This window comes from Lagenorhynchus albirostris, chromosome 16, assembly GCF_949774975.1.
Source record: "Lagenorhynchus albirostris chromosome 16, mLagAlb1.1, whole genome shotgun sequence".
Classification (NCBI taxonomy): Eukaryota; Metazoa; Chordata; class Mammalia; order Artiodactyla; family Delphinidae; genus Lagenorhynchus; species Lagenorhynchus albirostris.
Window position 1 is genome coordinate 55,615,176 of NC_083110.1, and position 25,845 is coordinate 55,641,020.

At 41.4% G+C, this 25,845-nt stretch overlaps 1 protein-coding gene across 1 annotated transcript in view; it reads right to left on the minus strand.

Annotated features, from left to right (window-relative positions):
- Window positions 1-1,255: 1,255 nt before the first annotated feature.
- GOT1 (glutamic-oxaloacetic transaminase 1) overlaps window positions 1,256-25,845 on the minus strand; it is a 29,544-nt gene continuing 4,954 nt past the window's right edge. Inside the window, exons 2-9 of the mRNA XM_060126136.1 lie at window positions 22,284-22,465; window positions 9,552-9,675; window positions 8,808-8,920; window positions 8,479-8,583; window positions 6,921-7,071; window positions 6,670-6,835; window positions 5,754-5,896; window positions 1,256-1,834 (exon numbers count right to left, since the gene is read on the minus strand). Of these exons, the coding sequence (XP_059982119.1) occupies window positions 1,695-1,834; window positions 5,754-5,896; window positions 6,670-6,835; window positions 6,921-7,071; window positions 8,479-8,583; window positions 8,808-8,920; window positions 9,552-9,675; window positions 22,284-22,465 (1,124 nt within the window). The 3' untranslated portion in view covers window positions 1,256-1,694. The remainder of the gene's footprint in view (window positions 1,835-5,753; window positions 5,897-6,669; window positions 6,836-6,920; window positions 7,072-8,478; window positions 8,584-8,807; window positions 8,921-9,551; window positions 9,676-22,283; window positions 22,466-25,845) is intronic.

Genomic DNA, 25,845 nt, shown 5'->3' on the forward strand with positions numbered 1-25,845 from the left:
TTTTCTTTTAATTTGTAGGATTTTAAAAGTTAAAATAAAAAATCCCAGATAGTAATCCTGTATAACAGTAATTCTTTATAATTCTGAATAGTAATCCTTTGTCTATTATATACATGGCAAATATATTCTTCCAGTCTGGAAAAAAAAAAAAAGACTGTAGGATTTTATAACAACTCAAAGGCATCCTAAAAAGGGGCAGATCCTGTTAACATAACAAGAATTACTTTTCAGTATTTTAAGACACCAATTAGTAGACCCTCTTGTTTTAAGTAAAACTCAAATTCTACTAAATCATCATTTGGAGAGTCCCTTGGACTCCCTGGAAAATGTGATCTATGTTTAAGTGGCTCTAATCATTTCAATAGACGAAGAGGTACTCCAACTACAGTGGGAGGGACTGGGTTCTAGAATCACCCTGAGTGATGTCAACCCTTCTATGAATCCATGAAGTTCAGTTTCTTAAGTAACATATGAAGATGGCTGGCCTCTGAAGGACAAAACTGTCAAAGGGCTATGTTATGGTGAGTTCACTAAAGGGAGGCAGATTGCAGGAATATATTTTAGTTTTTTCTTTGGCAACGGGTAAATCCCACTCTAGCATTCACTTTTTTTTTAACATCTTTATTGGAGTATAATTGTTTTACAATGGTGTGTTAGTTTCTGCTGTATAACAAAGTGAATCAGCTATATGCATACATATATCCCCATATCCCCTCCCTCTTGCATCTCCCTCCCACTCTCCCTATCCCAACCCTCTAGGTGGTCGCAAAGCACCGAGCTGATCTCCCTGTGCTATGTGGCTGCATCCCACTAGCTATCTATTTTACATTTGGTAGTGTATATATGTCCATGCCACTCTCTCACTTCGTCCCAGCTTGCCCTTCCCCCTCCCCATGTCCTCAAGTCCATTCTCTATGCCCCAGCATTCACTTTAAATCATGGGTTACAACCCATTAGCGGATGACAAAATCAAGTCCATGGGCCTCAATCAGCACTTTCACTTTATTACTTTAGTGAAACAGAATAGAATAGAATAGAATAGAATAGAATAGAATAGAATAGAATAGAATAGAATAGAATAGAAAATATCAGAATGCATTACACATAGCAAGGGTAAATACTGTTTTATGAAACTTTCATGTCAGTTAAATGTGTGGGTGAGATATAAATGTATTTCTTAACTTGGTCACTCTAAAGAACTCAAGCTTAGGGACAGGGACACAACCATGCAGAAAGAGCAGGGAGACAGACTGGATCGAGATGACGAGTTTTAATGACACAAATGACACCCACAATCACACTTGGCTCTTCAGACAACTTGATCTTTGGGACTCAAATTTGTACAGAGTAAAGCAACACAGAGGAGCACACAAGTGACATGGGCAATACTCCTGCTTCCAACGAGGGGGCAAGACATCTACATTTCATCATCAAAGTATCTTTTTATTCTTCTCAAATAAAAGCCTTAATTTGCTCTGGCCTCCAAACGGGCTCTAATCCCAGATCCCCATTTCCTTTCAAGACATGTTCTCTTCCTGTGGGGCCAGCTTAAACAGAAACCGCCTCACCAGAACAGCTTTTCTGTCCCTCAGTAGTCTCTAATCTAGTTGTGATGTATACAACCAGGTTTGTGCAGGCAGGGAATACACGAGACAGAGGACCGCTTTGGTGGTGCTTGTTTGGGTGGTGTTTCTTCACTGGATTTTGGTGACTGCTTCATGGATGGAGCTGGCCACATAATCTAGGTTTTTGGTGGTTAAGCCACACATGTTGATCCGACCACTTGGCAGCAGATAGATGTGCTTTTCATTGACCAGATACTCAACCTGCTTGGCTGTTGAAAACCAAAAGAGATACATAATCAGAGCAGTAGGAATCCTTTAAGTAATGGAGGTCCAGAGAGTCCATTACAATGACAATTTCCTTTCTTCCCCCTAACACAGAGAAGCAAAACAATAGGAGTTATTTTGTCCACCTGACACAGTGAGAAATACGCTCAGCAGATTCTGGAAACTACTCTTATGAGCTAACTTCCTAATCCCCAGCAAGTTTAACACGGTTCTTCCTGATGGGAATTTTAATCTGGGACTACCTCCCAACCAAACCTTGGAGGTTACGTTCACCGGGACACCCTATCCACTCAACCAAACCCACAGACCTAAGAACAATCCATTAATATGAAAAACTGGTTAAGAACTGCTTTGTTTATCTCTTCCTTCACCTCTATTTGTTTAAGCCTGAGCACCCAGAGCAACTTCCCTTTGACGTTTCATTTTCACAGTACATTGGACAAGGCCCTGAGATGAGCATTGCTGGATAAATGCTGTGTGTGCGAACCCACAGGCTGAACACTGCAGAGACCTCTCGGGCCTGGCGCATCTCAGCTCTCATTCACACACACACACACAGGAGGGTTTTCTCATGAGTCTGCAGAAACGCTGCTGTATGAAATGGGAAGGGACTGCCTGTACTTCCCTTCTGCCACAATCTCTAGAGCTTTTTTTGCTTTATTGCAAATCCATGCGAGAATTTTAGCTGATTTTTTTCCCCTAAGTAATTAGCACCCTTAAGGCACCATCAATTTGAGGGATCAGGATAATAATAATTGTCATGGACTGAATGTTTGTATCTCTCCAAAATTCATACTTTGAAACCCTAAGCCCCATTGTGATGGTATTAGGAGGTGGAGCCTTTGGCTGGTAATTAGGTTTAGATGAGGTCACGAGGGTAAGCATGCATGATGGGAATAGTGACCTTTATAAGAAGAGACCAGAGAGGCTTGCTCATGCACGAGCTCTCTCTCTCTCTCTCCCCCCCTCACCTCCTCCCTTCATGTGAGGATACAGCAAGAAGACAGCCACTTGCAAGCTAGGAAGAGAAACCCGACCAGAACCTGTTGATGCTGGCATCCTGATCTCAGACTTCCCAGCCTCCAGAACTGTGAGGAATAAATTTCTGTTGTTTAAGCCACCCAGTCTATGACATTTTGTTATAGCAGCCCAAGCAGACTAAGACAGTAATAAAATCATAATCATCAGAGGAGCAAACATTAGGTGCCAGGCAGTGTTCTAAGCACTTTATATTAGCTCAGTTAATCTTGATAATAACCTTATCGCCCCCATGTTACAGATGGCATAAATGGAAGTTAAATGACCTTCCCAAGGTCACACAGCTAGTCAGCTGTGAATCTGGAATTTTAAGGTAGGCAGTATAACTCCCGGCTCTCAGCTCTTAGCCAGGATACTATACTGCCTCTGTATGGAAGTGAAAAACCTAGACCCTGTACTCAGTGCTACCTTTGGGCCCCTCCAAACAAAGCCACCTTCACAGTAGCCCTGATCAGCTTTAACTATGTGAATTACAGCCATCCAAGGAGAGAGCGCCTAACCTCACACATCAACAGAGCCACGGGCACAGCACCTTGTAAAGCCTATGCCCCAGAGGTAGATGTTGTGGTTACAGGGCTCCCGCCCCGTTTTCTTAAATAGAAATGAAACTTCTCTACTTTTATGGGGAAAGGGAGTATCACAGTTGAGAAGCTAGTAAAAGTTAGGGACTCTTTCCCTAGAAAAAGGCCAATATAGGCATACCCAATTTTAAAAATATTTCAGGATGAAAGCCCCTGTTCTGACAGATAAAATGTAGAAAAGGAAGTACCACAACATGAGAATTGTAGAAACTATGTGGCGGGCACATGGGGTTCAAGTCCTCTAACTTTTCTGTATGTTTAAAATTTTTCCTAATAAAATGTCGAAAGGAAAAAAAACAAACCCTATTTTTAAAAAGGGTAAATAATGCCAAGTTCTAAAAGTATAACTTTATGTTATAAGCCCAGGTCTATTCTCACCACTTTTCAATTCATAATAAAACTAATTTCCTACTCTGGAGAGTGGGACAATATGGATACTTCATGGGAAGACATCCCCACCTTGTGAGCTTTTAGAATATTACTACTCACATGCACCCCAGTGTTCACTGCAGCACTCTTTACAATCGCCAGGTCATGGAAGCAAGCCCATCGACAGACAAATGGATAAAGATGTGGTACATATATACAATGGACTATTACTCAGCCGTAAAAAGGAACGAAATTGGGTCATTTGTAGAGATGTGGGTGGACCTAGAGACTGTCATACGGAGTGAAGTAAGTCAGAAAGAGAAAAACAAATATCGTATATTAACACATATATGTGGAATCTAGAAAAATTGTACAGAGACACAGATGTAGAGAACAAACGTATGGACACCAAGGGGGGAAAGTGGCGGGGTGGTGGTGGTGGGATGAATTGGGAGATTGGGATTGACATGTATACACTAATATGTATAAAATAGATAACTAATAAGAACCTGCTGCATAAAAAAATAAATTAAAAAAAAAAAAGAGGGCTTCCCTGGTGGCGTAGTGGTTAAGAATCCACTTGCCAATGCACGGGACATGGGTTCGAGCCCTGGTCCGGGAAGATTCCACATGCCACAGAGCAGCTAAGCCCGTATGCCACAACTACTAAGCCTGCGCTCTAGAGCCCGTGAGCCACAACTGCTGAAGCCCGCGTGCCTAGAGCCCCTGCTCTGCAATAAGAGAAGCCACCACAACAAAAAGCCCGCGCACCGCAACAAAGAGTAGCCCCTGCTCTCAGCAACTAGAGAAAACCCGCGTGCAGCAGGGAAGACCCAATGCAGCCAAAAATTAAATAAATGAATAAATAAATAAATTTATTTAAAAAAAAAAAGAAATGTGGCTAGGGAAAAAAAAAGAATATTACTACTAAACACCATTTCCATTACACTTAATATCTTAAAAATTGTATAAGGATGATTTTCCTTAATTAAGTGAATTAATTCCCCATTCCAGAACTGTGAGGACACCAAAGGCTAACTGAACTATCCATTTACTTTCTTGGTTAGCCTCATTTTACCCCAAAGTGTTTCAGTGAGTCTGCAATATACAGTCTCTACCACCTTTCTTTTGGCTTTTTTCTGAGCCCATTTCAAACAGGCACTCTGATGGCCCTGGTTTATAGTACCTCCCAGTACCTAAGGTTCTACTGACTACCCAAAGGCACACATCTGTCCCCTAAGCCACTCAGACACAAGCTCCACAGGGAGGTCATATCTGCACCATGCAACCAGTGGCTTGGCTTGAGGTGCTCAGGAATTACTTATTAAATGAATGAGTCCTCTATCATCAGACGGGATGGCCAATCACTGATACACCCTACTGACGGCTGACCAAGATCGTGCATGTCTGCCTGCTAGACTGTCAACTGACTTTTAATTCCAACTACCAATCTAAATTCTTATTTATGAAGTGAAAAGAGAATGTTGTAACCTAGGCAATGCTTGGAGACTAGGAAAGACCTGTTAAGAAATTAGGTCCTTCGATAATCATATGTAAAATTTATACTTAAGGTTAAGGAAAACCCAAAAGGTGCCTAAGCATTTATAAAAGATGTTTCATAAATCAAGACTCCAAGGTACAAATCCTGTTACTTCCCAGCTGGCTCTGAGCTACTTCCCAAGCCCATAAAAATGAAAGTATCTGAGTTATGTTCTGGAGGGTAGACCACACAATGCTCTTCTGAGACCCAAGCAGTCCAGGAGATGGGCGGGGCACACTGAGAAAATCTAACTTGTTCTGGTCCAAAGTCATAGCTGACCAAATGGGCAACAGCTAAGGGAGCCAAGCCCAAGAACACTGGCTGTGAGGAGTGCTGTGTCCAACAGTGAGCATTCGAGGCGGTGGGGCCACTTACGGTTCAACCCGGTGAAACTGAACATTCCAATCTGCTCCGTGATATGGTTCCAGGTTCCAGGGGTCTTGAGGGCTTCTAATCGTGCCCTGAGCTCAGATCTCATGGTCAGAATGCGGTCAGCCATTGTCTTCACGTTACCTGTCCTGAGTGGACAGCAATATGAATACCAATCCACACAGGAGAGATGGTACACGAAAACAGAAAAATTTTTTAAATGTAATTTAATCTGTAAGCTGAAAACATGATCACAACCTGCCTATTATGGTATGTGGATGCCTGGATGGGTGGATAAGGAGACCAGAGAGATAGACTTACTAGGCAGAAGGAAAGGACTTTATTTACTGATGGAGTTTATGGCTAGTCTTAGGTATACTGGCTGTAATACCACTTATGTTTTAACTCAGACTTCAGCTAGGTGCTGCTTGAGACAGGATAATATATTTTCTTCAGCTAGGTGCTGCTTGAGACAGAATAATGTATTTTATCAGGTGTAATTAAGTAGAGATTGCAGATTTAGCTACTACAAAAAAATTACTGTTTCAAAATAAGACAAAAAGTATATAAATTAGATAAGAATGAAGAGCCCCAAAATTGTTGCACTAACTTGAAGTTAGATATTCTATTTTATCAGAAATTCCTCCCTGTATTTCCCAACTTTAAGGGGAGGAAGCCTGGGTGGTGGGAGAGTGGGGGAAACTCCCATTCACTGAGGGCCTCCTTCCTATGTTCCCAGTGCTCTGTTACACACATGTGTAAGTGTCAGCCCTATTTTACAGAAATAATAACTGACACTCAAAAGAGGTTCAAGTATTTTTGTCCTGCCTCTGCCAGCATAAAAGGAAGAGACAGTTAAATGTAATGGGACAATCGCTGTTCTGCAACCCCACGCTTCGCCCATCGGCGTTGAGCCCCTTACCATTCATTAAAAAGCTCAGGGTCAGAGAGGGTATGGGCCACGATTCGTGCTCCCTGAGCAGGGGGATTGGACCACGTAATTCGCACTATCTTCTCCATCTGGGAAAGGACCCGGAGGATGCTATCAGGTTCTTTCGCAACCACGGTCAGATTCCCCACTCGCTCATCTAAAAGGAAGGAGGAGAATCAGCCTTGGGGCTCCGGGGGCGGCGAGGCTGGGGCAGCTGGGCTGTAACTCATAAGAGCACTCACTGTAGAGCCCGAAGTTCTTGGAGAAGGACTGGGCACAGAAGAGCTCGAACCCTTCAGACACAAAATAGCGAATGGCCCAGGCGTCTTTTTCCAGGTTGCCAGATGCGAAGCCCTGATAGGCTGAGTCAAAGAAGGGGAACAGAAACCGGCGCTGCGAGAAAGGAAAGTGAGTCAGGGCAGGAAATCCTCCTGGAACCAACCTCAGACACCGGCCTTCCTTCCCCAACTGGTGCCTGGAAGGAATGTCTCACCCTGTCCGTTTCTCCTACCTCTTTCCTTTCTGCATCCAACTCCACTTTACATCTGTTTCTCTGTTCACCTAAATACCAACCAACAAATCTAACTTCAGTAAACCTTATTTTTTTAAGTATATTGTCCTAGAGTGTCACGATGCTGCTTTGCCAACAAGGGCACATCTGATCATGTCACTCCATGACATCAAAGATTCCCAGGGGCTCCCCATTGCCCTCAGAATAAAGTCCGAGGCTTCAGCACAGGACCTGGCCCCCATTTACCTCTCTAGCCTCATCACTCACTCGCCCCCTCCCCTGGAACTCCAGCCCGTACCAAGAATTACTTTTACTTCCTCATATGGACCATGACCTCTGCCATGGGCTTTTGATGGTGCTCTTCCCTCTGCAGGAAACATTCCTTCCCTGCAGCCCTGACCCATCCTCATCCTTCAAGTCTAAACACGGAAACCACTTCTTCCAGGAAGGCTTCCTCTGCTACCACTAGCCCTCCCAAACTGCACGCACTCCCCAGAGTCTGGGCTATGTGCCTCCATAGGACCCCATCAACATCTCACAGTACGTGGCTGTCTCCCCAAACCGGCTGTATGCTCTGAGGGCGGGACCACCTCTGCTTTGTTCTCTATTGTCCCCCTATGGCACCTGGTACATAATAATTTATCAAGAAGTATTCTTTAAACATGTTAATGAAGAATATATACACCTTGAGCTAGAAATTCCAGTGTAGAAAGTTATCCCAAAGAAATAATAAAAAGGAGGTTTGGGGCTTCCCTGGTGGCACAGTGGTTGGGAGTCCGCCTGCCGATGCAGGGGACACGGGTTCGTGCCCCGGTCCGGGAGGATCCCACATGCCACGGAGCGGCTGGGCCTGTGGGCCATGGCCGCTGGGCCTGCGCGTCCGGAGCCTGTGCTCCACAACGGGAGAGGCCACGACAATGAGAGGCCAGCGTACCGCCAAAAAAAAAAAAAAAAAAAAAAAAAGGAGGTTTATTACATATATTGTTCACAAGAGTAAGAAACCTGGGCACGAAATGGCCATCAACTGATTTAATCAATCTGTACTGTGACATAGCCATGCATGTCATGTATAACACTAAAAAAAAATTTAAAAAGAAAAGAGCCTGACATTCTGTATATCAAAATGTTAACAGTGGCTTTCTTTGGGTAATAGAATTTATAGTTAGTACTTATTTTTTTCTTTGGGCTTTTCTCCATTTTTCCAAATTCTTCTGTAAATAGGTACTGCTGTTGAATACATCAAATACTAATACACACTATTTTAGGAGATGCTCTGAAAAGACAGTTACCTTCATGACAGAGGCAATCTGCTTCCACTGCTCTGGAGTTGGGTCAGTCCCAGTCGGGTTGTGTGCACAGGCGTGGAGGACAAAGATGGAGAACTCGGGAGCTTTCTGGAGAGAAGGAAGCTATGTAAGTTCTGACACCAGCAGGGACATGGGGGGCAGAGTCAGGGGCACAGAGGGCAGGTACTCCCTCCTTACATGCCATTTCAGAAACCACCATCCGGCCTGAGTAGGGTGTCTCAGACTCTCTCACCTATCAACTGATCCAAAGACTTTTCCCTGCTCTTCTTGACGTCATAGCATTCTGTCTACTTTTTCTTCTAATAACCCACCTCCAGATCATTCAGAAAACCCTGGAGGTCTAGTCCTCTCTTCGCTGCATCCCAATAGTGATAAGACCGAATTTCTTTAAATCCAGCGGCAATAAAGACACCATTATGATTCTCTGCAAGCAAAGGGGTAAAATGTTAAATGTTTTACAAACACAAGGAGGCATGAACAGAAGGGACTCAAGGCAGCTTCCAGGGCCCTCACAGGCTCAACATCCACTGGGTGACATGGAGGTGAGGGGTTAAGATTGAGAGGAATGACTGTGACCAACAACAAGTTTGACCAGTCTAGTCATGCTGACTTACATCCTACTACAGTGGAACCTTCCTCCTCTAGGAAGGCTCAATATACACTAAAACACAAGTTCACCAAGAGTCTTGGGATAAAGTAGTCCTAATCTGAATTTAAGCATCAGGTTACCCATGTACTACCATAATCCACTGCTCAAGCCATTCTCATGTTAGTTGATCCAGGGCTGGGTTACATTTTCAGTGTAAGCAGTGAGACTCATGAGGATAATTCCTTCCCTGCCAGCCCCGACCCATCCTCATCCTTCAAGTCTAAACACGGAAACCACTTCTTCCAGGAAGGCTTCCTCTGCTACCACCAGCCCTCCCAAAACACACACACTCCCCAGAGTCTGAGCTATGTGCCTCCACAGGACCCCATCAATATAGCTGTCTCACAGTATGTGAGAATTCCTCTGGCTTCTCTGTTTCTCCTGTCGCTACAGCTACAGGACTCACCCCAGGTTGGTGAGGATACATAGACGGGCGTGTCCTTGTTGTTTGTTCCATTGTACCATCGCGCTAAGAACTCAGCTCCAATTCGAAGTGCACCTGTTCCCCCCAAACACTGCACACCTCCTACCTGAAAGAGAAGAAGCAGGGTCACTGGTTATTTAATGGTGAGGTCAGATAATATTAGGGAAAATATGGTAATGATGAGCACTTCCTTAAATGTGTTATCTCTATAAAATGTCATAACTACATGAAAAAGTATTATTTGCCCATGTTTACAAACGAGGAAACTAAGGCTAAGAAGTGAAGCACCTTGCTCAAAGTTACCAGCTACTCAGCAGAAAGGTCAGATCTTCACCCAGGAAGTCTGGAAGTCTGACCCCCAAAGGAGCGTCCCTCTGAACACAGAGGTGGAGGACATACCTAGGCCCTAGGACATACCTCGGGCACACTAGAGTGTGCCCTGCAAAGCAAACCCATCCCTTTGCACCCATCCCAAGATCAAAACTGCCCTCCAACAGAAGCCGGTAAAATAATGTTCCGAGCTTGCTATCATCAGTCTGCAATGCCCTTTCTCATCGCTATGACAAAGGCTTATTAATCCTTAGAAATGTTCTCACAGAACAAAGGTTATATGCAAATACTACTCTCCTCTCCTGAAGCTTCCTCTTATCTTAAAATGGCCTCACCTGGGCAATAATAAAAGTCCTACGTTTTACCGTTTACAAAATACCTTCACACACATTCTTGTTTGACCCTCACACAGCCCTGTAAAGTAAGTTCTAGATCCCCAATTTATACATGAGGAAATTGATTCAGAGAAGTGGTTCGCCAAGGGATTCGCAGCTGGTGAGCGGCAGAGCTGGGTATAAATCCAGGCCTTCTCACTCTACATCTAGTCACTAGGCCCTACTTCTGTTGTTCTGCCTAAACATCTTTGCTTTTGCCCCTTCACACTTCTAATTAGGTTTTAGCATAACTCTTTCAGTAGAGAAATGTCATTAATTACGTGTTGCTTAATATGTCTAAAGGAGAAAGAAAGAGAAAGATCACATAAGAATGTCTACTGAAAAGGAAGGACACACATCAATGTAATAACAGCAGCAACCTCTGGGGAGGGGCCTAGGATGTGGGAATAGTGGTCAAAGGGACTTTGGCCTAATCTACAAGTTGTTTTTTTAAAAAATAAGGAGAATGTATTCATGTATTATTTGGAAAATTTTTTAATAATTTAAAATATATATTTAGATGTCTGTAATTTGCTATAAAATAATTCAGTTTTGGCAGGGAGGGTGGGGGAATATACAAGACTGACCAAATACAGATCATTGCTGAAGCTAGCTGATGGATCCATGGGGGTTTGTTCATTACAGTTTTAACTACTTTTGTCTATATTTGAAATTTCCCACAATAAAGAAGTAAAAAAAAAAAATCTTCCTAAAGAAGAAAAGCTTCCAAAATCTTTTAAAAAAAAAACTAACGTCAGCACCAATGCTGAAAGATGACAAAGGGAAAAAAAAGAGGAAAAAAGAGACCTCTTTCATGAATATTGATACTAACTTCTTAAATATTGATGAACAGTATGAATCCAATAGTGCATATAAAAATACTCCCTTGGTCAAGTTAGTCATCCCACGAATGCACGATTATTAACAAATATAGGAGTGAGTCAGTTTTCCTGGACCTCTCCCATGTATATATGTTATTAAACTTTGATTTTCTCCTATTTTAAAAAAAAGAGAAAAGAAATACAAAATTTGTCATGCTGCTAGATAGAGAAAATGATCACCCAAATGATCATGATAACAGGAGAAAACAATAGAGCTATTTCTGATATAAATGCTTGGTAAAAAAAGAAGCAATGAGACTTCCTAAAAATAACTAAAAAGAAAAAAAAATAAGATCCAGCCATGATGAGTAAGTCAGCTTCATGAAGAACACTGAATCACGAGCAGAAGTTCCCTTTAAGCTAGGAACTAGGCAATAATACCAATTATCACTATTATTCCCCACTGCTCTATTTATATTCAGAGATCTGAGCATCTGTGAAAGAACATCGCCTGAAACATGAAACAGAAGCGAAGTTGACGTTCAGGAAAACGAGGAACTGAGCACGGCATCCACTGCAGAGAGGAGCAAAGGCAGTGGACTGGGATGGAAAAGGTCACTGTGCATCAGATGTGGTTCTTCAAAGTGGTCCCCCCGAGCACTGGTCCCTTCCCATTACTTTATTTTCTTTTTATGTTAATAATTTCATTCATTCATTTATTACAGTAGGTCCTTGTTGGTTATCTATTTTAAATATAGCAGTGTGTACCTGTTGCTTCCCATTACCTTAAAGGTTTGGGCTTCACATTGTGACCTACCTGGATTCCTTACGCAAATCTCGACCAAGGTGATGTAACCTGAATGTACATTCATTTTTTATGGATTTGTCATCAGCTAAGCTGAATGTCAACTTTATTCATTATTTCATATTTCAAATACCTCAGCACTTTGTATAGGAATGTTGATACTTCCTATACAAATGAGCAAGGTCTCCCTTAAAGCAGGGACTTAAAGTTATCATGGATATGTGACAGGTGCATGTGGATATCAGTAAAGACATTCCCAAGCATAGTTTTTATATTTCCTGTGCTCAGCTTTTTTTTTGTTTTTGGGGGGTTTTTTTGTTTTGTTTTAATTAATTTATTCTTTTTTCTTATTAGTCATCCATTTTATACACATCAGTGTATACATGTCAATCCCAATCTCCTGATGCATCCCACCACCACCTCCGCCCCCGCCACTTTCCCCCCTTGGTATCCATACGTATGTTCTCTACATCTGTGTCTCTATTTCTGCCCTGCAAACCAGTTCATCTGTACCATTTTCTAGGTTCCACATATATGCGTTAATACACGATATTTGTTTTTCTCTTTCTGACTTACTTCACTCTGTATGACAGTCTCTAGATGCATCCACATCTCTACAAATGACCCAATTTCGTTCCTTTTTATGGCTGAGTAATATTCCAGTGTATATATGTACCACATCTTTTTTATCCATTCATCTGTCGATGGGCATTTAGCTTGCTTCCATGGCCTGGCTATTGTAAATAGTGCTGCAATGAACATTGGGGTGCATGTGTCTTTTCGAATTATGGTTTTCTCAGGGTATATGCCCAGTAGTGGGATTGCTGGGTCATATGGTAATTCTAATTTTAGTTCTTTAAGGAACCTCCACACTGTTCTCCATAGTGGCTGTATCAATTTACATTCCCATCAACAGTGCAAGAGGGTTCCCTTTCCTCCACACCCTCTCCAGCATTTGTTGTTTGTAGATTTTCTGATGATGCCCATTCTAACTGGTGTGAGGTGATACCTCATTGTAGTTTTGATTTGCATTTCTCTAATAATTAGTGATGTTGAGCAGCTTTTCATGCTTTTTGGCCATCTGTATGTCTTCTTTGGAGAAATGTCTATTTAGATCTTCTGCCCATTTCTGGGTTGGGTTGTTTGTTTTTTTACTATTGAGCTGCATGAATTGTTTATATATTTTGGAGATTAATCCTCTGTCCGATGATTCATTTGCATATACTTTCTCCTATTCTGAGGGTTGTCTTTTTGTCTTGTTTATGGTTTACTTTGCTGTGCAAAAGCTTTTAAGTTTCATTAGGTCCCACTTGTTTATTTTTGTTTTTATTTCCATTACTCTAGGAGGTGGATCAAAAAAGATCTGTGATTTATGTCAAAGAGTGTTCTTCCTATGTTCTCCTCTAAGAGTTTTATAGTGTCCGGTCTTACAATTAGGTCTCTAATCCATTTTGAGTTTATTTTTGTGTATGGTGTTAGGGAGTGTTCTAATTTCATTCTTTTACATATACCTGTCCAGTTTTCCCAGCACCACTTATTGAAGAGACTGTCTTTTCTCCATTGTATATCCTTGCCTCCTTTGTCATAGATTACTTGACCATAGGTGCATGGGTTTATCTCTGGGCTTTCTATCCTGTTCCATTGATCTATATTTCTGTTTTTGTACCAGTTCCATATTGTCTTGATTACTGTAGTATAGCTTTGTAGTATAGTCGGAAGTCAGGGAGTCTGACTCCTCCAGCTGCATTTTTTTCCCTCAAGACTGCTTTGGCTATTCGGGGTCTTTTGTATCGATTACTGTAGTATAGCTTTGTAGTATAGTCGGAAGTCAGGGAGTCTGATTCCTCCAGCTGCATTTTTTTCCCTCAAGACTGCTTTGGCTATTTGGGGTCTTTTGTACCTCCATACAAATTTTAAGTTTTTTTGTTCTAGTTCTGTAAAAAATGCCATTGGTAATTTGATAGGCATTGCATTGAATCTGTAGATTTCTTTGGGGAGTATAGTCATTTTCACAATATTGATTCTTCCAATCCAAGAACATGGTATATCTCTCCATCTGTTGGTATCATCTTTAATTTCTTTCATCAGTGTCTTATAGTTTTCTGCATACAGGTCTTTTGTCTCCTTAGGTAGGTTTATTCCTAGGTATTTTATTCTTTTTGTTGCAATGGTAAATGGGAGTGTTTCCTTAATTTCCCTTTCAGATTTTTCATCATTACTGTATAGGAATGCAAGAGATTTCTGTGTATTAATTTTGTATCCTGCAACTTTACCAAATTCATTGATTAGCTCTAGTAGTTTTCTGATGGCATCTTTAGGATTCTCTATGTATAGTATCATGTCATCTGCAAACAGTGACGGTTTCACTTCTTTTCCAATCTGTATTCCTTTTATTTCTTTTTCTTCTCTGATTGCCGTGGCTAGGACTTCCAAAAGTATGTTGAATAATAGTGGCAAGAGTGGACATCCTTGTCTTGTTCCTGATCTTAGAGGAAATGCTTTCAGTTTTTCACCATTGAGAATGATGTTTGCCGTGGGTTTGTCGTATATGGCCTTTATTATGTTGAGGTAGGTTCCCTCTATGCCTACTTTCTGGAGAGTTTTTATCATTAATGGGTGTTGAATTTTGTCAAAAGCTTTTTCTGCATCTATTGAGATGATCATATGGTTTTTCTTCTTCAATTTGTTAATATGGTGTATCACATTGATTGATTTGCATATATTGAAGAATCCTTGCATCCCTGGGATAAATCCCACTTGGTCATGGTGTGTATGATTCTTTTAATGTGTTGTTGGTTTCTGTTTGCTAGTATTTTGTTGAGGATTTTTGCATCTATATTCATCAGTGATATTGGTCTGTAATTTTCTTTTCTTGGAGTATATTGTCTGGCTTTGGTAACAGGGTGATGGTGGCCTCATACAATGATTTCGGGAGTGTTCCTTCCTCCGAAAATTTTTGCAAGAGTTTGAGAAGGATGGGTGTTAGCTCTTCTCTAAATGTTTGATAGAATTCACCGGTGAAGCCATCTGGTCCTGTACTTTTGTTTGTTGCAAGATTTTTTATTTTTTTTTTTTTGTGGTACACGGGCCTCTCACTGCTGTGGCCTCTCCCGTTGCGGAGTACAGGTTCCGGACGCGCAGGCTCAGTGGCCATGGCTCACTCCATGGCACGTGGGATCTTCCCAGACCGGGGCACGAACCCATGTCCCCTGCATCGGCAGGCGGACTCTCAACCACTGTGCCACCAAGGAAGCCCTGTTGCAAGATTTTTAATCACAGTTTCAATTTCATTACTTGTGACTGGTCTGTTCATTTTATCTATTTCTTCCTGGTTCTGGAGGAAGAGGGGAGGTTATACCTTTCTAAGAATTTGTCCATTTCTTCCAGGTTGTCCATTTTATTGGCATACAGTTGCTCGTAGTAATCTCTTAGGATGCTTTGTATTTCTGCGGTGTCTTGTAACTTCTCTTTCATTTCTAATTTTATTGATTTGAGTCCAGTCCCTCTTTTTCTTGATGAGTCTGGCTAAGGGTTTATCAATTTTGTTTATCTTCTCAAAGAACAAGGCTTTTAGTTTTATTGATCTTTGCTATTGTTTTCCTTGTTTCTATTTCATTTATTTCTGCTCTGAACTTTATGATTTGTTTCCTTCTGCTAACTTTGCATTTTGTTTGTTCTTCTTTCTCTAGTTCCTTTAGGTGTAAGGTAGATTGTTTATTTGAGATTTTTCTTGTTTCTTGAGGTAGGCTTGTATAGCTATAAAATTCCCTCTTAAAACTGCTTTTGCTGCATCCCATAGGTTTTGGATCGTCGTGTTTTCATTGTCATTTGTCTCTAGGTATTTTTTGATTTCCTCTTTGATTTCTTCAGTGATATCTTGGTTAGTTAGTAGCATATTGTTTAGCCTCCATGTGTTTGTGTTTTTTTCCTTGCAATTCATTTCTAATCTCATAGCGCTGTGATCAGAAAAGATACTTGATATGATTTCAATTTTCTTAAATTTACTTGGCTTGATTTGCAACCCAAATGTGATCTATCCTGGAGAATGTTCCGTGCACACTTGAATAGAAAGTGTAATCTGCTCTTTTTGGATGGAATGTCCTATAAATATCTCTGGTCTATTGTTTCATTTAAAGTTTCTGTTTCCTTATTTATTTTCATTTTGGATGATCTGTCCATTGGTGTAAGTGAGGTGTTAAAGCCCCCCACTATTATCGTGTTACTGTCGATTTCCTCTTGTATAGTTGTTAGCATTTGCCTTATGTATTGAGGTGCTCCTACGTTGGGTGCATATATATTAATAATTGTTATTTCTTCTTCTTGGATCCCCTGATCAATATGTAGTGTCCTTCCTTGTCTCTTGTAACATTCTTTATTTTAAAGTCTATTTTATCTGATATGAGTATTGCTACTCCAGCTTTCTTTTATTTCCATTTCCATGGAATATCTTTTTCCATCCCCTCACTTTCAGTCTGTATGTGTCCCTAGGTCTGAAGTGGGTCTCTTGTAGACAGCATATATATGGGTCTTGTGTTTGTATCCATTCAGCAAGCCTGTGTCTTTTGGTTGGAGCATTTAATCCATTCACATTTAGGGTAATTATCAATATGTGTGTTCCTATGACCATTTTCTTAATTGTTTTGGGTTTGTTTTTGTAGGTCCTTTTCTTCTCTTGTGTTTCCCACTTAGAGAAGTTCCTTTAGCATTTGTTGTAGTACTGTTTTGGTGGTACTGAATCCTCTTACCTTTTGCTTGTCTGTAAAGCTTTTGATTTCTCCATCGAATCTGAATGAGATCCTTGCTGGGTAGAGTAATCTTGGTTGTAGGTTCTTCCCTTTCATCACTTTAAGTATATCATGCCACTCCCTTCTGGCTTGTAGAGTTTCTGCTGAGAAATCAGCTGTTAACCTTATGGGAGTTCCCTTGTATGTTATTTGTCGTTTTTCCCTTGCTGCTCTTATTAATTTTTCTTTGTCTTTAATTTTTGCCAATTTGATTACTATGTGTCTCGGCATGTTTCTACTTGGGTGTATCCGGTATGGGACTCTCTGTGCTTCCTGGACTTGGGTGGCTACTTCCTTTCCCACGTTAGGGAAGTTTTCGACTATAATCTCTTCAAATATTTCCTCTGGTCCTTTTTCTATCTCTCTTCTCCTTCTGGAACCCCTATAAGGCGAATGTTGTTGCGTTTAATGTTGTCCCAGAGGTCTCTTAGGCTGTCTTTATTTCTTTTCATTCTTTTTACTTTATTTTGTTATGCAGCAGTGAATTTCACCATTCTCTCTTCCAGGTCACTTATCCGTTCTTCTACCTCAGTTATTCTGCTATTGATTCCTTCTAGTGTAGTTTTCATTTCAGTTATTGTATTGTTCATCTCTGTTTATTTGTTCATTAATTCTTCTAGGTCTTTGTTAAACATTTCTTGCATCTTCTTGATCTTTGCCTCCATTCTTTTTCCGAGGCCCTGGATCATCTTCACTATTATTATTCTGAATTCTTTTTCTGGAAGATTGCTATCTCCATTTCATTTAGTTGTTTTTCTGGGGTTTTATCTTGTCCCTTCATCTGGTACATAGCCCTCTGCCTTTTCATCTTGTCTATCTTTCTGTGAATGTTGTTTTTGTTCCACAGGCTGCAGGATTGTAGTTCTTCTTGCTTCTGTTGTCTGCCCTCTCCTGTGCTCAGCTTTCAACCCCACCCTTTCTCTCCCACTCCAAAAAGCAAAGTCATTAACTAAAAGAAGTCACAAAGTCAGTAGACTAGATTGGAAATGTGTTTGGAAGAGATAAACCCACTTCACTAACAGTAACTAATTCTTTATTTTTTTATTTTTATTTTTTGCAGTACGCGGGCCTCTCACTGTTGTGGCCTCTCCCGTCGCGGAGCACAGGCTCCGGAACGCGCAGGCTCAGTGGCCATGGCTCACAGGCCTAGCCGCTCTGCGGCATGTGGGATCTTCCCAGAGCAGGGCACGAACCCGTGTCCCCTGCATCAGCAGGCGGACTTTCAACCACTGCGCCACCAGGGAAGCCCCTGTAACTAATTCTTGATATTCATGATGTATATGACACTTGACATATTAAATTCCCAAGAAATTATCATTCCCTCTAAAAATATATTGTACACTAGATGGCTTCAGTGAAACACAGATGGCTCTAAACTATATCAGCAACTAGTGGAAACGAATTTTTGGTGAATCAATAATATGTCAATTCGGTCATTCTCTGAACTGATTTTTGGCAAATAGCTGTAAAGCTCAAGAAAATCCTGTATTTGGGATGAAGGAAAAAAATCATAATAGCAAAGGAACTAAATACAAACTTCAAAGGGAGCCAGGCAACTGGACCTGGGTGGCTAAACAGGAGTATCCAGAACAAGAGAAATCCAGTAAGACTTGGCAGAAAGCTATGCCAGCAATCTGTATTCCCAATTTAGCCATGAATTGCCTGAAGGAATCCCTGCTGGGCTCTAGAACACTTGTCCGAGATCACAATTTGCTGATGTAATGACTTCCCTGTGAGGAGCAGGAGAGCTATTTAGGAGCTGCTTGTGGCCAAGGCTATGATGCATTGATCTGGGTGCTCCTAGCAATTCATGTGGTATCTGGCATGTGGCACTAAAGAAACATGGGCTGAACTAGATGAAGAAGAAGACAGTGTTGACAAGGTGAGAGCCACAGAGAAAGCCCCAAGTCTCCCAGAGGCAACGGTCCGAGCAGGAAACTGGGACACCATCTCATGCGCCACAAGCCCTCCTACCTGCAGTGGCTCAGTAATTTCAGAAGCTGAAATGTTACCAGGCAGGAGATGACAATTTGACATTTGGTCTGGATTCTAAGATCTGAAGATGGAAAAGCAGAGGGCGGCAGTGACGAGTCTAGAAAACAGGTCTCCTCAAAATGGCTGATGGACCTGGTAATGTAAAATCTTGAGAAGAAAAATCTAAGAGAGGACATGATTACTGTTTGTTTTCTGGTTCATTCTTTCATTCATGCCTCACCTCCTTCAAGTTTTGGCTCAAATGTCATTTCTGTTTCTACCATGACCACCCTAGTTAAAACTGTATCCACTCTCACTCCCACCCTCAGCACTCCTAATATGCCTTCCTCTCCTCTGTTTTTGTAGCATTTATCATCTTTCAAAAAACTATATAATGTTCCTATTTATTATGTTTACTGTCGGTTTCTCACAACAAAACTGTAAGCCGGGCAGTGGTTTTGGTCACCACTGTGCTCCAGCATCTAGAGCAGTGCCTAGTGGTGAGCACACATCTGCTGACTGAATGAATGAGTGAATTAAAACATCTGAGATCTCTGAGGTGCCAGGCTAGGAGCTAAACGCTGAAGATTCATGAGGTAAATAAGTAAACCATTGGGACTTCCCTGGTGGCACAGTGGATAGGACCCCGTGCTCCCGGTACAGGGGGCCCAGGTTTGATCCCTGGTCAGGGAACTAGATCTCACATGCATGCCGCAGCTAAGAGTTCACGTGCCACAACTAAGGAGCCCATGGGCCGCAACTAAGACCCAGCACAACCAAATAAATAAATAAATAAAAGAACCATACTTCACACCATACACACACACACACACACACACACACAAATTTTTTTAAGTAAGTAAATAAGCCATCACCCCTGCCCTGGAGGAACCTAGGGTCTTGTGGGAGGGACAGGCTTACAAAATTGTACATTAAACACAGTAAGTACTGCTTTTCCCAAGCGATGCACAGTCCTGTGATGACTCAGAGCACTCCAACAACTAGCTCTGCCTGAGAGAGCTCAGGATTCAGCATGGAAGTGACCCTTGCTCAGGCCTTGAAGGACTTGGAGGTGGGGACTGGGGAGTCAGAGAAGTGAAGGGGGCATTCCTAGCAGAAGGAACAGCTGAGGCAAAGGTGCCAAGTCATGGCAAGGCTCGGAAGGTCTAGAAAACAGCAGGCTCTTAGGATGGCAGGCCCCTCAGAGGATGGGAGCAAGAGTAACTGCAAGAACAGGATGACACCTGGCTATAAAACACGCTGCATGCCCGGGTCAGAGTCTGCATTTTACCCTGTAGATAATGGAAGAGCTACTGTGTGTCTGTGAGAGGGGAAGCAGGTGACACAATTAGCTCTTTTTTTTTTTTTTGCTGAGGAAGATCATTCTAGCTGCACTGTGCAGAATGTACTAGAATGGGGAAGAGACTAGGGGCAAGAGGCTATTATAAGAATCCAAATGAGATGATGGTGGGCTGAGCTAAGATAGTCACCTGGGGATGGTCCAGGGAAAGAGCAAGTGCTCAGAGCTCAGTATCAACTGGTACCCAGGGTGTTGTAGATGCCAAGAGGGTATCCTAAACCATTACACACACACACACAAAAAGTAAAAAGTAAAAATCTTCAAATATTTACAGACTGCCATTTAAATTTGTTCTATGATCAAAAACATAACACAGGATGAACTAGACTAAGAGGAAGGGCTCTATGCCACAAGCAATAGCCCCAAGCCTCAGTATTAAGCGATCAAAATGGGGAACAGAGCATTTTGTTCCTGGGCAGAGGAACAAGCATCTATCTGCCAACATAGTTAATAAGCATCATATAAGAAATGTATAGTCTTAGAGGAAGAAGCTCCCCAACACAGAACCTCTGTTTTCATTTGTCAGCAATGGAATTCCAACTAATTTATCAACAACGTCTCAGAAGATCACCTCCAGTCGCCAAAGTTCCCCATTTTCAAACTTCATCAGGACTCTCTCTCTCCCTCAGTGGAAACCCTAGATTTTCAGAGCAACTTCCCAATGTCACCCATAATCTCTAAAGTCTACCATTTCTACCCATATTCCTTCCATATTGATCTGAGTTCCAAGACCTTCACGCAGAGCCTCCAGGTCTCCTGATATACATAAGAATGTGCCTGTGTGCAGCCTTCATTTTACCCTGCCCACTCTGCTTATCACGGCATCTGGGTAACAGCATGGAAATAAATCAGTGACTCCAAGATGTGGTCTCTTTCGTGCATGAAGGCTGTACCTGCATGAAGGCTGCTCAGCGGGGCTGACACTGCCTAGCAGAGCAATAAGGGAAGTTGGTTTAAATTGCACAATACCTAATCGGACTATTGCAAAAACCTGAGCTCTTCCCTTTCCTACTCATCCAGCCAGGTTTATCTTCTTCAAACACTCTTATTGGGTAACTTCTCTGCGCAAAACTTCAAGGGGCTTCCCCTGCCCTGGCTGCCAAAATCAGCCTCCCTGATCTATCCAGCATGTTCCCAGCCCATATCAGGTAGGTAGGTCTCTTTACAACCTAGACCTGCTCACCTCCAACCTCTGTCCCTGGACTCCTACTGCTCCAAACAAATACCCCTCCTTTTTCTTCCTCTGTACTTTGCGGTTCTCAACCTTGGCTGTACTTTGCAGTCACATGGGGAGCTTTTAAAAAATACCCATGAAGGGAAGGGAATTGTAGGGAAAGGTAATAAAAGGGCAGAGAAAGGTGGTACCCTCCAAGATTTTGATTTAACAGGTCTGGTATGGGATCCAGCCATCAGAATGTTTTTAAAACCTCCCAGGTGATACAGTCACAGTTGAGAACCAGTGTCCTGGCCTCATTCCCCAAGGTTCAGCTCAAGTCCCATTTCCAGCCTTTGTCAGTCTCTCTGAATTCCTACAACACTGATAATCTCTATCACACCACTTTCTGCCACGTACAGACTCTCCCCAAATGCATTTCTCTTCCATGTATCTCTAGTTATACATAGACTACATACCAGGAAGCATTTAAATGAAGAGAAGCTGAGATCAAGGCTAGAAGAATCAAATATTAGAACTGGCAGGATCTTCAGAGAGCATCTAGACTAGTGGCTCTTGGACTTTCGGGGGCCATAGGTTCCTTCAGAAAATCTGATAAAAGTTATGAACTTTCTCTCCAGAAATACACATACACACAGAATTCTGCCTAAAATTTCAGGGAGTTCAGAGGCCCCTTGAATGATCCCCTATGCAAATGCTCCTTATGGGACCATGAACCATAAACTAGTCTTTTCCTAACATATAGATGAGACATAGGGGCTAGAGGGGCAAATGACCTGCCTTTGGTCAAAAGTAGTGGCAGAGCTGGGTCCAGACCCTAATCTCTTGATCATTCCATTAAATTTCCTTGGCTGGCACTTCCATTGACTGCTTCAAACCCAGCAGCTGAAATCCAATCATCTCTTGGGCAAAAGTGAACAACTGAAGAAGTTGTGCTTTATACAAAAGCATGTTATTCGTGCTATCAAGTCCCTGAGGTCACACTATTTAAACCCTTATTCACTGACAGTTCAATAGACATAACACCTAATTTTTAACCACTTTTTACCCTCACAGTTTCTAGAAAAAAATAGATCCTCACCCAAAACTCACCCGCTTCTCCTGCAGAGCTGGGCTGTCATCCCCAAGGGCCAGGTGGGAAGCACGGGTCCGGAACTCTGCCAGGCCCAGGATGGGCAGGTACTCGTGGTTTACACTGCTGTCATTAGCAATCCTCTGCTCCACCTTCCTCACGACTGGCAAAACCCAGGGCTGGCTATCATCCGTGCGATAAGCTGGGACACGGGAAAGAGACATAAAATGGAGGAGTCTTACGCTTCGTCCAAGGAAGAATTCGGAGCTGTGAACAGGGAGAGTTCTACCACCTTCCAATCCAAACAGAACTGTGAGGGAAATTAAAGTTCATTCACTTACTGACTGCCTGCTTTGGGCCAGGCACCGGGCTAGGTGCTGGGAAGGCAGAAGGACAGTTTCCTATCCTTACGGAAATTATAGTTCTTAAATATGTGACCTCCAAAAAGTAGAATGCTGAAATAAAACTGGGACATCAAACAGCCTGATCGAGTGAGAGAGTGCACGCAAAAGCACTCCGCAAATTAAAAATACCTTACAAATGCTATGTCAATATCACTAGGGCACTGAGGTCTCTACGACCACTGGCCCAGTAATCGCCTTCCTTCTGCATCTCCCCAAGAAAAGGGTTCGGTGCTACTTCACATGAACGCTGCACCTTCAAACATAAACATGGAGAGAGAGGAGGATGGAGGGAGGCCCACCTCCTCCTCTTGTCCTGTAAGAACAGAAATGAGACAAATGGCGAGGAAACACCTGTAACTGAAGAGTCCCACAACTGGTTACACAATCATCGAACAACAAGTTTAAACACATCTTTGTCCTCTTGCTGTTTTTTGACGTCAGTGTTTACCATTTTGACTGTTCCTACCACTCACTTCCTCTGCTTCACACTTTTATGGATCTAAGTTTACCTGTTTCATAATTTTTAATCTTGATTACAGCAAATTTCTAAGCATTTCTTCTATGCTAAACGTATTTTTAGTCTACTTTGAGTTATCCTGTCACTGATTTTTTTCCTATACTACCCTATAATCATTTTGAGATTATAGCTTGAGAGGGCAGCTGCTCTGGCTTGCATCCAAGCCAATGACTTCTCTGAGCAGGATTCCTGACAGGGATTTGCTTCTGCTCAACTGTTTAGGTCTCCAATAAGCCTATACTTTGGCAAGTGACAGTGAAACAAATTTTTAAAGTAATTCTTCTTTATCTTGTTGATTTCTGCTCAACATTAATCCCTAACTTTTTTTTTTAAATCACTTTTTTAGGGTGGTTGATACTGTTTACTGAACAACACATGTTGACTGTAGAAAATTTAGAAAAGCCCAGAAGGAAAATAATAAACATTATGATTAACATGTAATTCCAGCACTCAGAGATAAGGAGTATGAAAATTTTGGTGTACAGCCTTTTAAACTTTATTTTACATGAGTATATTCTTTTATCAATTGTGTCATTTTTATATAGAATTTTCAACATGCTTTTTTCCACTTATTAAATATATATTATGAATATCTTTCATCATCATTAACTATTTAAGTCTGTGCACACAGACTGTCTTTGTTCTTTTTAGAGCTGCGTAACTGATAAATGTACTATAATTTGTTTTGTGAGTCTCCTGTTGATGGACATTTGAGTTGTTTCTAATCTTTGGCTATTAGAAAATAATACTTCAGTGAACCTTGTACATATGTCATCTTACATGTATGTAAATATAGCTGTAAGAGGCAGGGTTGAAAATGGAAGAGTAGGTTGAGAAGTACGTGTATGTGTAATTTTGTTGTTGTTTTTGAGGGTATACATTAGTTTACTACTTTCAACTGATTTTCATTTTACAACACATGGTTGTAGGACACATATGGTTAAAACAACTGATTGGAAGAATACTGGTGGCAATCAATGAAAAGTTTAAATGCAAATATATTACTTTTAAGCATACTTTGTGTATTTGTAGTTTTGACAGATATATCCACATTGCCTTTTTTATAGGGCTGTTATCAGTGTACATCGCTGCCATAGGGCAGGGGTGTTATCAGTGTACATCTGTGCCATAGGGCAGGAGTGTTATCAGTGTACATCACTGCCATCAATGTACAAGAGTGTCTGCTTCCCCACAGCCACAGCCACTGAGTGAATTTTTGCCAATTTAAGAGTCCAAATGCTATCTCAGGGTAGTTTAAATTTGCATTTCTCTTATCGTGGATGCAACTGGGCATTTTTCATATATATGAGCCATTTACAACACAATTTTAGTGGCTAGACAATATTCCTTTCTATGTATAATTTATTAACTATTTGTGTTGCTTTTGACTATTTGCTAAAATAAACATTGTAATTAATGTTCTTATACTTTACACATTCATGAGTGCTTCCTTAGGAAAACTTTTTCTAGATGTAAAATTACTAGATCAAAAGTCAGACAACAAATAAGACTTTATAAGATATTTTGATTTTGCATCTGTCTTCTACTCCATCAACTAACCCTACCTTCCAGGAATGTGTCATATGCAAATTTGAAAAGCACATCAAGCTAGGAATAAAAATGTGGAGAGAGTTCCAGACTGACAGCCACTAACCAACAACCAGTCTCTGGGTAGATGAATCTGACTCACAATACTGTCATATCACTCACATTAGACCCCCTGGCCCACCAAATTCCCTCCCTCTCAACAAGTTCAAAAAGTCTACTTTATCAGTTGAGATTTGGTCTGGTTTTTCAAAGAGATACCAAAATAATGACTCCCAAGTAATCGTTTTCCCTGAAGTAGATCACCCCATCTATGATCACAATGCTACCATTGTTCAAAATATTCTTGGAATTCTTCTCTTGGAATTGTTTTTAGAGGAGACATCTCATTATTTTGAATATCCTTAATGATGCCAAATCTTTGTCCTTTGAAAGTAAATTTAATTTTTGAAAATGGTACTTGTATTATGTCCAGCAAAGTAGGTGGGTGAATGGACTGAATAATATTAATGGAGAACAGCTATAAAAAGATGGCCTCCTACATGGGTCTAACATGCTTTGAAGGCCATTCCAAAAGAGGGTTTTCGGAAAACTTTGAGCAATAGCAGTATATATGGACTACACTACACAGAGGGGATACTGTTTAGATGTACAAGAATATGGGTGTTTGTAGAAAAACTAGTTCTATTATGCTTCCCATCTGTGTTTGGATGGTTAATATATAATTATGCTACATATATTTATGATATGTCATTTGTAAATCATGTATTATAAATAAATAAAATATGAAAGATAAAGCCATAGTACCACTGTTCTTACCAGTAATGTATACTCTGTGCAACTCTAAAAAATCCTGTGATAGGACTGGAGGCAGGGAGGCATTGTGTCCATATTGTGACAAAAGAGAAAATGGCCAATTCACACCTCTGCTTCCTTCTTCACTGCCCAGTTTCCCCCAGATTCAATTCTATATTTATTCCCAATGCCTTGTCTCACTGCCCTACTGAAGGAGAACTGCAGTTACTCTTGGGCGTTTGGAGCAATGAGGTTAAGCATTACCAACAACCACTATTCCTGCTCTCCCAGAGGGGTTTTATTCCTGTTTTGTTGGACCCA